Source organism: Sturnira hondurensis, unplaced genomic scaffold (assembly GCF_014824575.4).
Source record: "Sturnira hondurensis isolate 20B ecotype Veracruz unplaced genomic scaffold, ASM1482457v3 Scaffold0004089, whole genome shotgun sequence".
In the NCBI taxonomy this organism is placed as follows: Eukaryota; Metazoa; Chordata; class Mammalia; order Chiroptera; family Phyllostomidae; genus Sturnira; species Sturnira hondurensis.
Window position 1 is genome coordinate 33,571 of NW_028076720.1, and position 16,607 is coordinate 50,177.

Consider the following 16,607-nt stretch of genomic DNA (forward strand, 5'->3'; position numbering starts at 1 on the left):
TGTTGTTTTTTGTTTTTCCTTTTTTTAGTAAGTCTGATGTCGAGAAAGGTATTCTTTATTTAAAATAAATTTTTTTGGTACCACACAGTTTTGACACTAGTCTCTTTATAATTTATTTTAAACTATGGTTAAGTGCATCACCTATAGTTAGGATTAAGAAAAGGCACTGATTTAAAGTCTGACTTTCATCATCCTGCTGATAGCCGATGTTACGCAAAGAAGTAAGGCATATTTGGGGCTATTCCAACCCTGATCAGTGTGTGGGAACCGCCTATGGGAACTATGCAAAGAGAAAAGACGCTGTTAGGCGTCCGTAAGAGGCTGAAATTGAGGATGGAAACAGCAACGGCCCAAGAACAATAGTGATTTCTTAGAAAGTAAGATGGCCAGAACACTACTGAAGATGGAAGGCGGTGACAACTGTAAAAAGCGCCAGGGCCCGGGGCCCTGAAACACTACCCACTCCCAAGCTCGGTAAAGGTTGGACCCACCCCGGATGCTGGAACAGCACCTGCGGCGGCCTCACACAGACCTTCCGGTCCTAGACACAACCCGCTTCCGGTCGAGCCTCCGCTCTACCCAGCCCCAACGGTTGTGCCTGGCGCCCTCCCACTGGCTGGTTGTAGCTGAACTACATTTCCCAGCAGGACCTAGAGTCAGCCCTTACCTGGAGTGGTGCCAGCCCGTCGTGGGGGACTGGAGTCAGCCCTCTGCTGTCTGTCTTCCAGCTAGAGCCAAAGAGAGAGCGGTTGCCTCCAGCTTGGCCTTCCTTTGGTCCTGAGAGTTCCGCCGGTCGGCCTCGGGCTTGCTTCAACTACACACTGCCCGCTCCTAGCAGGGAGACCATATTATCGCACCGGAAACGAGTCACCGGATGTGATGTCACATGTGCCGAGGTGCTGAGCCTCCCAGAAGACAATGCGTCCCTTCCGTCTCCCATAACTGACGGCTTGGCCCACCAATAGTGACTGGCGGCCTGTGAGGACACTCCCAAGGGCGAGGGGAGGGTTCGGTCTCTCGCGCCTAGTTTCCCGGTCTCTCTCAGATCCTGGGTCTCTGGGTCGTTCTCAGCAAGCGCTGAGGGTGGCCGAGCCTCAGAAAGGTGAGGTGCTCGGTAAAGGCGGGAACCAGGCTTGAGGCGGTCTCTGGGGCCACTCTGGGGACAGGAGCATGGTCCGTTGTTTGAGGAGCCTGGCCGGATAGGGAGCTAGGAGCGAGCCGCAGGCAACGCCCAGTCCGGACTTTGCGCTGAAGGTAGCCCTTGACCGGTGGAAGAGATTCTGAGTGCTAGGACCGGTAGGCCCTACTAGGCTGTCCCCTGCCGCTTTCACCACAGTTTTCTCAGCGTAAAGGAGTCAGCGGGCCATGTGTGGACACTTAATACGATCTTGAGTTCGTTCCTTGATCCATCAGCTGTTCTGGACAGATTCAGTGGCCAAGCTGACTGATACCCTTAGTGTTGGCCCTCAGATTTTCTGTCTTTTAGCCACTGCTCTACCAGCATGAGTTAAACAGCTGTTCCCAGTGGAGTTTACATTTCTTAGGCGAATGGCCCTTGATATTTTGCCGGTTGCCTTTTCTCCCTTCCATGTGGTCCTTGCGGTTTGGACATCCTTTGGCTCTCATTCTCAAGATCTTCTTTCAGGCCTTGCTAAAATTATTCATTTCAGTTATGAGTTCCCTACCCCAGCCTATCTTTGCTTTCTGACTTGGAGCTCATGTGGTCTAACTATCCAAGCTACGTTTTGGAGTGTAGGTATGCCCTGCCTGATTTTGTGGGTAACGAATTACTCTCTTGTCTGCAGCTTTCTGGCGGATTTCCTTCAGTAAGAGAAGGGAACTGCAGAAACGAGTGTGGTGTGTGATTTAAAGGCACGATGGCTGCAAAAGTGTTTCCTATGCCCCCGAAGCCAAAGCAGTCTTTTATACTGAGAGTTCCTCCAAACTCCAAGCTAGGCCAAGACCTACTTCGAGACGCTACTAATGGGCCCAAGACCATCCACCAGCTGGTTCTGGAGCACTTCCTCACCTTTTTGCCCAAGCCAGGACTAGCCCAGCCCAATCAGAAAATCAGAGAGACCTTGGTTATTATGAAGGATGTGAGCTCAGACTTTCAGAACCGAGGTAAGAACCCATTTTTTTCACTAGAAGAGGCTGGTACTTGGGGCTGAGATAGACTTCCGTACTAGTAACAAATTCCAGTTAGGATGGTGGGTATTGAGAAAAGAAGTTGATTCTAGTAAGTAAACGTGTTGGGGAGAGGGAGTACTTTTTTTTTTCAAGCTGGAGCTTGAGTGGTTTGCTGGGTGTGAGTAAGACCTTAGAATAAAGAATGTATGTCTTTTCTTTAGTGTCAATTTTCCAGAGACATTCTGGGGGTTAGGGGATATCATTTTAGGATAAATATATGTGAGTGAATTATTGAACTGATTTCAGTTTATGTGGCATTTTGGAAATTTTGTGCTTGCTGTGGGGATCTTCAGATTTTTACCTCCCCCCACCTCCCCTTTAATAGTTATGGGAATTTTCAAAGGTACTTAAGGAAACATTCTTTTCATAGTGAGGAGACCTTATATAGATTCAAGATATTGTGGTTTATGGTTTGATCTCTAACTGGGCTCACAGGAGCAGAAAAAGCCATGAGGTGTCTGCTGAATGAGTGAGGGCAACCTGGCTTCAGGGTATGGGTAGAGTCTCCATATCAGAGTCACTGACTTTTCCAGTAACTACAGCTTCCTCTTTCCCCAGTGCAACCTCTTCCCTTAGTGAAGCTTCTGACCAGAGAAGGAATCCGGCAGAAACAGGAGACAGTATCTCTGTGTTTGAAATCTGAGCCTAAGGTGTGGTTTGGTTTTCCATTCACTGTTTAAGTGGATCACCTTCTGTGTTCTTGTCGTCCCTCCCTGTTTAGCCAATCTTTGCATAAAATCATACTCCTGGGAGTCGGGAAAGAGAGTGGGGCTTGTGCTTCACTGCCTTATTAGGTGTTTTTCTTCTGCTTTTCCTCTGAGCCTGGCTTCTCTGTGAGCCTGGCTTTCCTGTCTGGCCGCGTCTGTGTGGGACTTAAAGATTCCTTTCACCATTCCTTCCTTTATCTTTGGGTCTCAGTCTTTCTTATCAACAGGGTGTCAAAGAAGTTTTGTTACTAAGAGGAAGAGGAACCTGTTGATCTTTCAGGAGCTGGTGGTCTTCGAAGATTTGAATATATTTTACTCCCAAGAAGAATGTGTGAGCCTGGATCCTACTCAACAGCCCACCTCAGAGAAGGAAGAAGACAGTGTTGGGGAGATGATGTTAATGGGTAAGAAATTAAGTCTCTTGTATGTTCAGATTGAATGTTATGGGAAAAGCATATTTTACTACTTCATCTCAGACTTTTTTGAGACACTATTCACAGCTAAGCACATGTTTATAAACACGTTTAATTTTTATTTTATCCTATGTAGCAGAGCCTGCTCCACCTGTGGATGACCATTTTCTCTGAATCTTGGGGCAGTGAGGGCAGAGGGCATTTTTCTTGGTATGCAAGAACTATAGCCTAATATCAAACATTCAAACAGAAAATGCAGGCAGACTGTTTCTGAATCCATTTTCTGGATCCAGTACTGTTCTCTCAATAGGTATATTTTAAATTAGTGTTTTTATTGGACACATGACAAACTGTTTAAGTCTTTTTCTCCCCTTGATGTTCAATAGCCGTGAAGCCTGCTAGTATAAATGAAAATATATCCAACTATTGATGGATATAACATCTAGCACTTATTAAACACTTGTACGCCTTTATGTGCCAAACAGTAAATCTAAGTACTTGGGATGCATTTATAATCTCATAATTCACACAATTGTACAAGTCTCACAGTTGTACTCATAATTCTCACAATAGTACCCATCTGTACTATTTTTACAGATGATGAAACTGTGGCAGAGAAAAGTTAAGGTATTTGCTAAAGGTCACACAGCAGTATGTAGTAGAGCAGGGATTTGGACTCTGGGAATCTAACATCACATCTTGTAGTCCTGGCTTAGAGTTGTCCTGCCTCCTTGCTGAATTTGTCATAATTTTGTCAGTGAATTTTTTATATGGTTGGTGAAGGGAGGAGTCTTCATTTGTGCTTATTTCCCAGTATGGTTAACAAGTGTCTTCAGTGCTATGTATCAACTCATCTGGCAGCAGCTTAATTTTAGAGATGCTTCAGCTTTTCTCCAGAAGTAGAGAAAATTCACTGACAAATGAATTTTGTTACTTTAGAGTCAGGAGCCTTCAGAAATTGTTTTGAAGAGTGCCTAATACTTTTTACCTTGATTTCAAGGCTGTTTGCTTCTGGGGCAGGCTTTGAGGAGAAAGTGGGCTTTGTGAATTGCCTGGGGTGACAAAAATCTATAATGACTATTGAACTCTGTAGTTTTCTCATACAGTATGATGGTCAGGGTAATGCTACTTAATGGGCCAGGTTAATTTCCCACAGTTGTCCTATTATTATATTTTTTTATTTTAGGGAAAAATATAAAGAGATAAGAGTTATTACAAAAGTTTTGCCTGAGTGTTGAGCAAAGCTAACATTTATTTTGGGTGACTGGTTGGTGGGTATGTTGTCACCACCAGCAACACTTTGACCATGAATCTTGAGATCTGGAGACCCAAAGCTCACCCTCCCTTTTATCACTCATACCCTGAAACTGATGAGTTAGAGTCAAACAATAAATAGCAAACATATGCACAATTTTTATTTTTTCCCATTTTTTTATTTTTTATTTTTTTAATATATTTTATTGATTATACCATTACAGTGGTTCTATTTCCCCCTTCATTCCCGTCCACCCTGCACACCCCTCCCCCACCCTTTCCCCCCTTTAGTTTATGTCCACATGTCTCAAGTTCTTTAGATTCTATATTTCCCCTACTGTTCTTGCCCTCCCCCTCTCTCTTTTTTACCTACCGTCTGTGTTAGTTATTTTCTGTATCTTCTCCCCTCTTCTCCTCCTCCCACTCCCCTGTTGCTAACCCTCCATGTGATCTCCATTTCTATGGTTCTGCTCCTGATCTAGCTGTCCTCTTGGTTTGCTTTTGTTTTAGGTGTGGTTGTTAGTAACTGTGAGTCTGCTATCCTTTCACTGTTCATATTTTTTATCTTCTTTTTCTTAGGTAAGTCCCTTTAACATTTCCTATAATAAGGGCTTGGTGATGATGAACTCCTTGAATTTGATCTTATCTGAGATGCACTTTATCTGCCCTTCTATTCTAAATGAAAGCTTTGCTGGATAGAGCAGTCTTGGATGTAGGTCTTTGGATTTCATGACTTGGAATACTTCCTTCCAGCTCCTTCTTGCCTGTAAGGTCTCTTTTGAGAAATCCGCAGACAGTCTGATGGGTGGGTACTCCTTTGTAGGTGACTGTCCCCTTATCTCTTGCTGCTTCTAGGATTCTCTCCTTCATTTTAATCTTGGCTAATGCAATTATGATGTGCCTTGGTGTGTTTCTTCTTGGGTCCAACTTCTTTGGGGCTCTCTGAGCTTCCTGGATTTCCCAGAAGTCTATTTCCTTTGCCAGATTGGGGAAGTTCTCCTGTATTATATGTTCAAATAAATTTTCCACTCGTGGCTGTTTCATTTCCTCTTCTGGTACCCCTATAATTCGAATGTTGGAACGTTTAAAGATGTCCTGGAGGTTCCTAATCCTCTCCTCATTTTTTTGAATTCTTGTAACTTCACTTTTTCCTGTTTGGGCATTTCTTTCTTCCTTCTGGTCCACCCCCTTGATTTGAATCCCAGTTTCGTTTCCATCACTATTGGTTTCCTGTGCATTTCCCTTCATTTCAATTAGTTTAGCCTTCTAATGTTCCTCTAATTTGTGGCTAAAATCAACCAGTTCTGTGAGCATCCTGATTACCAGTGTCTTGAATTGTGCATCTGAGAGGTTCGCAATTTCCTGGTCGCTTAGAGTTATCGGCTCTGGGGCTTTGAATTCTTCTTGAGCCATATTTTGGACTGTTCATGCCTGTTACGTATGAGGAGCAGAGCCCTAGGTGTTTTCCAGGGCTGGGTGACCCAGTCACTGGGTTATGACGCTGTATGTGGGGGCGGGGCCAAAGGAAAGCAATGGTGGGCACCCTTTGCTTCCTCCCGCCTCCACCCCACCGCGAGAGATTCGTCCCACTGCTTACGAATGTGCGACTGCAGTCAGCAGCTGCTGGATTCATTGCTGGGGGCTGTGCGGTCCGTCTCACTTCTCACTCCCACCTTCTCGAGCCCTCACTGGGTCCGCCCAACGCTACCCCGCTGCCTGGGCGCCTAGGGTCGGGGGGGGGGATCTTTCCTGCCCAACCCTGCTCCGCTGCTGGCTCCGCCCCTCTTACCCGTCCAGTAGAACAGTTTGTTATTGTTGTTCAATTATTTGTTCTTTGGCTGCATCTTTGTTCTCCAAACCTTTGTTGTATTCAGACTTGATTGTGGGAGAAGGCACAGTGTTTCCACCTATGCCTCCATCTTGGCAGAAGTCTGATATGCACAATTTTTAAAAGCACCAAGAGTCATTCACCAATATTTAGTAAACTCTGCCTGTTTTTCTCACGCAAGGTTGGGTTCTGGAGTTGATTAAAAAGATACATATTGCTCCATTCCTGCTATCTAGGTGTTTATGGTTCGTTTTGTAAGATAAGTCATTCACATAAAAAGATAAGCAGTGTGAAACTGTTATAAAGATATATGATGAGGTTGAGGCAGGATTTGGACCAAGAACAGAGTTTAAAAGAAGTTGGATTTTATTTCTATAGCAGGAAGTAAAATGAGCTTATCCTCTGGGTACTTGGCATTGAGGATTGGAAGTCAGGTATAAGGACATAAAGATTTGGGAGTCATCAATATACAGTTAATTTTGAAATAGTAATTCTTGGTCAGTTTGCAAAGGGAAAAATGTAAGAGAATGAACCTAGTGGAGAAAGAAATCAGAAAAGAGCTCTTGTTAGAGGAGGACAGAATGTGTGTCTCTACTCAAGTGAGTAATGTGGAAATGTAGAACACTTAAACAAATTTTCAATGAGATGGTTCTTTTGGTTGGTTTTAGAGGTAGGTTTTATCTACCTCTACTGTGGTAAGAGAATATATCTAACAGAATAGAATCTATCTAGTATAGCTGAAAGCTAATAATAAATTGCGGGGGGGTCCTAACTGGAAAATTTAAAAACAATTAAGTAACTTTGAGTCAAAGGGGAAATACAGTTGAAATTACACAATTTTTCTAGAAACACTGTGTATTGCAATCTATGTTATAACCTAAAGTGATACTCAAAGACAGTTTATGGCTATAAAACATGTATGTTAACATAGAAAAATGAAATTAATTAAGCCTCTAACTCAAAGTTAGGAAAACAAGATAAAGGAAAAGAAAGTATTAAGTTAGAAATATAATAAATTAAAAGAGGAAGTAATAAATAGATTTAAAAACGAACCAATTTCTACCGAGCAAATTGAAATATTCAAAAACTAGCTTGCCATTCAAGAAAAAGGACCAGCCTCAGCTTCACAGAAAATTCTTGTAAATCTTTAAAAACTAGACAATTGAAATGCTATGAAAAATTTTAGAGTACAGAAATAAAGAACTTCCAAATTGTTTAATGAATTTAGTGTTACAAAGATATACAACCTGATAAAAATGTGACCAAAGAAGATTTAATCCAGAAATGCAAAATTGATCTAATACTAGAAGTCTGTTAATAAAATCTATTGTTTAATAAAAATCAATATCTAAGATCATTTTTAGTTACTGAAAAGATATTTGACAAAATACTAACCCCTTCTTCATAAGAACACTTAACAAAATAGTAATTAGAGAATATTTTCTTAATGGGGTACTTATATATTCAGTCAGCATCATCTTTTTTTCTCTTTTATTGATTCCAGAGAGAGGGGAAAGGAGGGAGAAAGAGGGAGAAAAACATCAATATGAGAGAGAAACATCAATTGGTTGCCTCTTGCATGCGCCCTGACTGGGAATTGAACACACAGCCTTTCACTTTGCAGGACGACACCCAACCAGCTGAGGCAAACCAGCCAAGGCTGTCGGCATCATCTTCACAGGAAATACTGTGAGGCATTCCCAGTAAAATGAGGAATACAACAATAAAGCCCACTGTCATAATTTCAGTATTTAATATTGTATTTTGGGTATTAGGCAGTACAGTTAAATGAGAATGAAGTTAGATGTATAAGGGTTTAAGAGAAAGGAAAAAGCATATCTACTTGCATATGATGTAATTGTGTAGCTGGAAAAACATAGAGAATATCTGAAAACTTACAACAAATAATAAGCATTTAGTATGGCAGTGAGATGTAAAATATTACAGTATATGGGTACTCTGGTTTCTCTTCAGATCAAATTGGTCTTTTCGCCTTTTACAATATATGGAAATAATTAGCTTTCATGAATGAAAACAATCATTTAGAATATATAGGAACAAAAAAGATTAAACACCTGGAAATAAACATAAGAAATGTGCAAAAATTATGAGAAAAATCTTAAAACACTTCTGAAGAACTCCGAAGTAGACTTGAATGAATGAAAAGAAACACCATGTTTTTGGCTAGGGAGATTTAAAATAACAAGGTTGGGTCCTGGTTGGTGTAGCTCAGTGGACTGAGCACAGACTGGGAACCCAAGGGTCACCAGTTTGATTCCCAGTCAGGGCACGTGCCTGGGTTGCAGGCCAGGTCCCCAGTGCAGAGCACTCAAGAGGCAACCACACATTGATGTTTCTCTCCCTCCCTTTCCCTCTCTCTTAAATAAATATAATCTTTAAAAAAAAGTCAGTTCTCCCCAAGCTGATTCATGAATTCAATGTTAATATTTTCAACAATACCAATAGGATTTGCCCCCTGGAATCAGATAACCTGATACTAAATTTAAATGGAAAAATAAATACAAGTAACCAGGAAAGTTGAAAAGAAGAGGAGTGGGATAGGAAGGGTTCTAGCTCTGTCAGGTGTTAAAGCAGCCTCTAAATTTAAATCCTGTGTAATAAAAATAGAGTAGTACTGACATTTGACTAGAGAGACGAGTGGAGTGGAATAAAGGATTCAGAAAAATCCTCAAATACACTGGAGGTATAGTTTGTGATAAAGGCAAAATCTTCAGACAGCAAGGTAAACAGGGACTTTTTGATAAAAGGTCATGGCACAACTTAGTATCGGTTTGGTGAATTGTACATTGCTTTGCACACCAAGGAAAAGTCCAAATGGATAGCAGATATTAAGTGTTTAAAAGAAAACCTTAAGCCCTGGCTGGCGTAGCTCAGTGAATTGAGCGCGGGCCTGCGAACCAGACGATCGCAGTTCGATTCCCAGTCAGTGCACATGCCTGGGTTGCAGACCTGTTCCTTGCAGGCTAACTACCAGCAGGGGATGCACAAAAAAGCAACCGTACATTGATGTTTCTCTCCCTCTCTCCTTCCCCTCTAAAAATAAAAAATAAAAAAAAAATAAATAAATAAATAAATAAATAAATAAAAGAAAAGAAAAGAAAAGAAAACCTTAAAAGCATAATTAGAGGACATGGATGAATTCCTTTTATAACCATGGGATAGGAAGGCTTTTCTAATTTTAAGGCTCAAAAGTCCAGAAATGTTGAAGGAAAAGATTAATAAATTAAATATATAAATAAATAAATATTTTAAAATAATAAATTGGGATATTTATACCTTGTAATAAAAGCCTACTCTTCCTAATTCTAATCCATAAAGAACTTCTAAAAGTAAAGAAGAGAAAGCCCAAAAGATTTACTTAGAAATATAAATTACTCTTAGTAACATGAAAATATGTCTAGCCCTAATCATAATTAGAAATTCAAATTAAACTTCTACTGAATTACCATTTTTTTAAAGATTTTATTTATTTGTTTTTAGACAGAGGGGAAGGGAGGGAGAAGGAGAGGGAGAGAAATATCAATGTGTGGTTGCCTCTCACACACTCTCTAATGGGGACCTGGCCTGCAACCCAGGCATATGCGTCCTCACTGGGAATCAAACTACCAGCCCTTTGGTTTGCAGGCCAGCACTCAGTCCACTAAACCACATCAGCCAGGGCTAAGTTACCATTTTTTTAAATCATATATACATAAATCGTACCATACTAACACCTTGGTAGTGAGGTTATTGGGAGATGCCGATATTGCTAGTAGGCATGCAGAATAGTACAGTCCCTGTGTATGGGAATCTGTAATTACTCATATTACAGAGGCATTAGCCATTTGATCCAGCATTCCTACTTCTGGGAATCTGATCTACAGGCAATAGGAATAGCATACACTCAAAATAATGTACAAACAGTTATTCATTGTGGTACTGCTTATGAAAACACAGGACTGAAAACAATTCAGGTGTCTCCGTAGGTTTGAATATGGTATGTCCACACATCGTACTAGGATAATCTCTATGCACTGGCATATAGTGATTGAAATAAAACAAGCAGAAATATACATAGTATACTACTTTTTATATAAGAAAAGTAGAAAAAAAGAAAATGTATTACCTAAAGAAACAATGGAATACTAAAAAGAAACTGATAAAAACTGGTGCCTGTCTTGGGGATGAGTAGAATGGACAGGCACAGGACTTGGATTAGTACTTCTGATTGTGTACCTTTTCGTATGTTTTGATTTTTGAGCAATGTAAATGTATTCGCTCTTAAAATTTTTTAATTTTAAAAGTTAACACATTAAAGAAAAAGTATACAAATTTTAACAAATTGCCCTCAAAACAGATATTTAGCTCTTTAATATAACCAAACACTTATGATCCTTCATAAAACACTGATGGTAATACCTTAAAACTGAGAACAAAATAAAGAAACTTGCTATCACTATTAATACCATTATCTAGGTTTTCTAAAACAAGAAGATAAGAAAAAAGAATTAAGAAAAAATATTGGAGCCCTGACAGGTGTGGCTCACTTGGTTGGGTGTCACACTGCAGAATGAAAGGTCACCAGTTCGGTCCCTGACTGGGGTGTGTACAAGAGGCAACCAATGGATGTTTCTCTCTCCCATACATGTTTCTCTCCCTTCCTTTCTCCCTTCCTTCTCCTCCCTCTAAAAATAAGTAAAACCTTTTTAAAAAGAAGAAAAAAATACTGGAAAGGGAGGGAACCCTTTTTATGCTTAGTACAAACCTTGATTTGCACTTAGAAAATCTGAAAGGATCAACTAAAAATTACATTTGATAGTTTTAAAGTAGATAGTAGATGAATATATGACTATCAATAGCATTCTTAAATCAACGAAAGCTCTCAATTCAGAGTGTGTATAAAACAGGAATAAACTAGAGATGTTTATTGGTAAATGTAAGATTGTTAAATATTGGAGAGACATGAATCTAAATGGGAAAACTAAAATCATGTAAAGATAACTGTTTTCCAAATTTGTCTATACTGTATTTAGAGTCAGAGTCAAAATTTTTAAAAAGGTAAAAGTGGATGTTCTTGCTGCTTTTACCAATATTAGACATGTTACAAACAAAAGTGTGATATTAAATTCCAAATGGGGGTATTTTAGGTGGATCTGTGGAGTCACAGATCGTGCCAGAAGCCCAAGACAGTGGGGACTGGGAACAGGTATGACTGTCAATTCAAAACAATGCTCATCTGGGACTCAGGTGTGGAAAAGAGCAACCTGCTGTCCTGCTTAACCCACAGGAAGCTCAGCCTGGAGAGCAAGAGCACGATTGGCATAGAGTTTGCCACCCATAGCATTTAGGAGGATGGTCAAGGGGCAGATCCGGAACACTGCCAGATCTGCACAACTGTGCCATCACCTCTGCTTACGACCATGGCCCATTGGGTGTGCTGCTGGTGTATGACATCACCAAGTACATGACAGGAGAACATGGAGCACCCCTTGAATGAGCTGTAGGGCCATGCTGACAGTGACAACGTCGTCTTGTTGGTGGGCAACAAGAGCAACTTGTACCACCTGTGGCCTCTGTCTACTGACGAGGCTTGTGCCTTCACAGAGAATAACTTACCTTTGTGGAGACCTCAGTCTTGGACCCCATTAACATAGAGAAGGCTTTCAAGAACATCCTCACAGAGATCTACCACACTGTCATAGAAGCAGATTGCAGACTGTACTGCCCACTACCAACAGACAGAAACCGAACAGTCTGCAGTACTGCCAGACCCTATAACTACCCCTACCTTGTCCAAGTGTGCATGCACATCTTCATCCTTTTCCTACCCCTCACCATGATACCCTCCATGACCCAACCTTCTCTGTCCCTCTGACTGACCCCCAACCTTCCATTAAGTTGTGCACAGTCAGCTGAGGCTTAGGAAGAACAAAAGTAAAGCCGTACCTCCTGTACTCCCCAGGAAAGTTCGAAGCCCTGCTGCTACACTGCCCTTGAGTCCCAGTGGGCCTCTGGCTAGGGAGCAGGGAGGGTGGCAGGATGGACAGGGCCAGCCAGAGGCAAGAGGATGGGCACATCTAGCAAGCCTCTTTAGTTTTCCACAGCAGACTACAGGGAGCAATTACCTCCCTCCCTCCCTCTCTGGCAAGTTGCCCCAGCTGGTCCTGGCCCCTACCTAGAACTCCCATCTGGGCTCAAGCCTGAAAAGCAGGTAACATGGGGCAGAACAAACAAAGGCTCCTAGCACCCTACTCATGCACAGCCAGCATTGGCACACTTGGCTTCTCCCAAGCATGTGTGAGTCCAGCTCCTGCCTGTAGATTTATTCTGGAGAAAACAACCCCCTTTCCTTTCTGCATTCAGTGTAGTCCACACCTCTCCCTATGCCCTTTTCTCTGTCTGGTCAAGGATGTGTTTGCAAGCGAAACAATATCTCAGTGTTTTCTATTATGTGCTCCTGTAGTGTTTGTTTTTTGCGATTGCAAAGAAACAAAATTTTTATCCATTGATTTTTTTTAAAAAACCTCCAAATGTATGAATTAACTATAAAAAGAAGTCACTAAAAATGGCCAGAAAACACAATAGAAATTGATCAGATTTTGAAAGGTTTTTTTTTCTCGTTTTAAGTTGTGGAGCTTAATTATAGAAGAAGACTTCAATTAAAAAATATTTCATAAGCCCTCTCTGGTGTAGCTCAGTGGATTGAGCGTGGGCCTGTGAACCAAGGGGTCGCCAATTTGATTCCCAGTCAGGGCACATGCCTGGGTTGCAGGCCAGGTCCCCAGTAGAGGGTGTGTGAGAGGCAACCACATATTGATGTTTCTCTCCCTCTCTTTCTCCTTTTTTTCCACTCTAAAAGTAAATAAATAAATAAATCTTTTAAGAAATATTTAATAAGTAATGATTGACAAAGATTTAGAATTTGTAATATATAAAATTTCTTTAAATGTATAAAAGTTTCAGTCCAGTAGTTTTCAGTAAAGTGCAAAATAGAGCTACAATGAAAAGCCATTTTATACCTATTAAATATTTTAAAATGATATTTAATGCTGGCAAGATTTGCTAAAATGATTACCCCCTTGTAGATGCTTGTACTGAAATTGGGATAGCTTCTTTGGAAAGCATTATGGCAGTTCACATTAAGAGTTGTGATGAAAATTGGCATAAGCTCTGACCCAGCATTTTTATTAACCTAAGGAAATAATTTTAAAATAAATAGAAAAAATCTATTAGTGTGAAACTGCTAAATTCAGCAGAGATTCACATTCCAGCCTCAGGATGAGCCACATACCCAAATGGCTGATGCAACCCTTTATTTTTAGTAAGTTGCCCAAAGTTTAGGGGTCCTGCCTGTTTACAGCATAATTTTTTCCCCACATTGTCACCTAATCTTTATCATCTTATTTTATACATTTTGGGATGAAGTATAATAAAATACAGAAAAATGTACAAATTATAAGTGTAAAACTCAGATTTTCACAAAACATACACATTCGTCAAACCACCACCCAAAATTAACTATTCCTGGCACCACAGAAATTCTTCTTGTGGCCCCTGCCCAGTGACTACTTCCCTTCCTACCCTCAAAAGACCACTACTGACTAATACCATAGTTTTGTTGTATTGGTCGTAGCATTCACTTCAATGCCCAAATAATAATCTGTGTGAATATGTTACATCTTTTCTATTTTAGGGCTTTTTAATTGTTTGAGGTTTTTCACTATATATAGGATAATATTATGTAATATTATAATATTGCAATATTTAATGTAGTGGAACCTAGGAGTAACTCATCTTACCATTCACTAGTCTAAAGATTATGAGTGTTACCCTTTTGTATTTATGTCCTTCATCACCTGGTACTTAGCTCAGTGCTCCACACAGAATATAAGCTCAATGTTAACTTAATGAATAAACAAACATACAAAGTCTTTCAGTATGGCCTCAGTCATTCCATTTTTTTCACGTGCTTGCATTGGGGGTATGGAAAGATTTATTAGTCATGTATCCCCCCAGTCAGTAAGAGTAGAAAAGAAATGTTGGTGATGATTATCTGCCAATTTTCAGATTTGTGATTTTCAAGGTTATTTCATGAGAAATCAGACTCGTTTTCTTTTCCCCTCCTGGTGTCATATCCCTCAAAAGCTATTAAATTCTTTTTTTCCCCCAACAGTTAATGATGACAATAATCCCGAGAATGAAGATCATAGAGAAAAGTCTTCAGATTGTGATGAAATTGATTATTCCATGGTCTCTGAGCAACCTCCAGATTGCCATAAAGAAAAAAGACTAAATACATCCATTCCAGCTGAAAGGAAAATGAGAAATCTTTTAGTTACCATTAAAAATGATACTCCACTAGAGGAACTCTCAAAATTTGTGGATATCAATATTATTGAACTTACCCGAAATCGGAGAACAAGAAGATTGTACACTTGTCCACTGTGTGGGAAACAGTTTAATGAGAGTTCTTACCTTATTTCCCACCAGAGGACTCACACTGGAGAAAAACCCTATGACTGTAGTCACTGTGGGAAAAGCTTCAATCATAAAACCAACCTTAATAAACATGAGCGTATCCATACAGGAGAGAAACCTTATTCATGTTCGAAGTGTGGGAAAAATTTTCGTCAAAATTCTCATCGTAGTCGCCATGAAGGAATCCATATAAGGAAGAACCTATTTAAGTGTCCAGAATGTGGGAAAACCTTCCCAGAGAACAAAGAATTTGTGCTTCATCTGCAGAGTCACGTGGCTGAGAGGCCATATGGTTGCAAAAAATGTGGGAGAAGATTTGGTCGGCTGTCAAACTGCACTCGCCATGAAAAAACCCACTCAGCATGTAAGACCCGAAAGCAGAAGTGGGATCGGGAAAGGTCATATGGTCCTGTCTCAACTTGAAATGGTTAATAAGGAATTCTGAATTTTCGGGCTGTCTGAAAAGAAAGATATGTGAAAACTTCATAATAGCCCAAACTGGATAAATATGCATCTTGCCTGAAGCCTCAGATTTTTAGGAAATTCACAGGGAAGAAAATACCCTCAAAGTCTATACCTCAGTTAGCATCTAGGCTTTTGGGACTAAGGAGCTTGCCTTTGTGAACTTACACAGCAATGTATGTACAGGTCACAGATCCTTTTCCCAAGAAAGGCTTCAAATACAAGTCTGCAAAGTGAACAGAGAGTAACTTGTGTACTGAAAATATATCCGTTTTCCCTCCACATAGGGATTCACACTTGAGAAAAGATAAATAATGCAAAGTCTTTTTCTGGACTGGTATGCTCCTGAAAGACCCAGACTACTGAGTTCTTAAACCAATAGCTTCTATTAATGTGTTAACCCTCTAAGAACACCCTGTTAAAGCTTGAGTTTTGAAAGGGATTATTTGCTTTGGAATATAGGAAAATATACTAATTGAATATCAAAGGTTTACTCTCATTTGTAATCTAAACTATCAATTTCAGTAACATTTGCAACTTGTGAAAAGTGACTTACAAAAATCCTTTTCACAACATAATTTTAAAATGTCTACATTCTTACTATTTCTTGTTCAGCTAGTAATTGCTTAAACAGCTCTCTGATGCCTTTCCCTTGCCACAAAGAAGTTTAGATTGCTCAGGTCCAGCCACCCAACCCCACTACTGAAAAAGCTCTTGAGAATTGTGTCCCTCTGCTGAGCCAAGAAGACTTAACTAGGAAGAAAACCCCAAGAGCCGCAAAAGGAGGAGGAGCACTTTGGCTTGGAACCAGAGTTGCTCAATATCTTGGCCATAAGCTTAATTCCTCTCTAAGCAGTTATTAGACTTTTGGCAATGGGTGGTCGCTACCTCACAAGCAAAATTTTATTTTTAGAAATTGTTTCCAGTGACTAGCTCACAATGCCCCTCAAGAAACAGGATCCCAGTGTCTTCATTGTAGTAGATATTTGTTCTCTTTGGCCTCTTGATATCTAGACTTTCCTGACCTGTCTTCCCAGAGGTAAGGTCAGTGGTATCTTTCCGGGACCAATCCTGTGGTATGTGAGTTTAAGGATTGTTGATCAGTTTTATACTTTCTAGGTTTCCCAAGTTTTTACATTGGTATTTTGATTGGAATAAGTTGGCCCTCTAAACTATTTGAAAAAAACTTGTTAACTTTACAAATTTTGTCTCCCATTCAGAACTATGCCTTTTCATTTATTAATTCCTGAGTAAATTTTTCTCATTTTTAATTGT

General features: G+C 40.2%; 1 protein-coding gene and 1 pseudogene across 1 annotated transcript; both read left to right on the forward strand.

The window, feature by feature from the left end:
• Positions 1-979: 979 nt before the first annotated feature.
• ZNF200 (zinc finger protein 200) lies at positions 980-15,335 on the forward strand. The gene is made up of 5 exons (XM_037043364.1): positions 980-1,102; positions 1,806-2,124; positions 2,749-2,840; positions 3,178-3,301; positions 14,566-15,335. The coding sequence occupies exons 2-5, from the start codon at positions 1,878-1,880 to the stop codon at positions 15,291-15,293; spliced, it is 1,191 nt and encodes a 396-aa protein (XP_036899259.1). The 5' UTR covers positions 980-1,102; positions 1,806-1,877; the 3' UTR covers positions 15,294-15,335.
• LOC118985077 (ras-related protein Rab-11B-like) lies at positions 11,085-13,102 on the forward strand (annotated as a pseudogene).
• Positions 15,336-16,607: the final 1,272 nt, after the last annotated feature.

Excerpts from the sequence above, each read along its gene's own strand:
- ZNF200 (XM_037043364.1), top strand. The coding sequence starts at position 1,878 with ATGGCTGCAAAAGTGTTTCCTATGCCCCCGAAGCCAAAGCAGTCTTTT. Across the intron at positions 2,841-3,177 it reads GTTTGAAATCTGAGCCTAAG|GAGCTGGTGGTCTTCGAAGA; the intron begins GTGTGGTTTGGT and ends TTGATCTTTCAG. Across the intron at positions 3,302-14,565 it reads TGGGGAGATGATGTTAATGG|TTAATGATGACAATAATCCC; the intron begins GTAAGAAATTAA and ends TTCCCCCAACAG.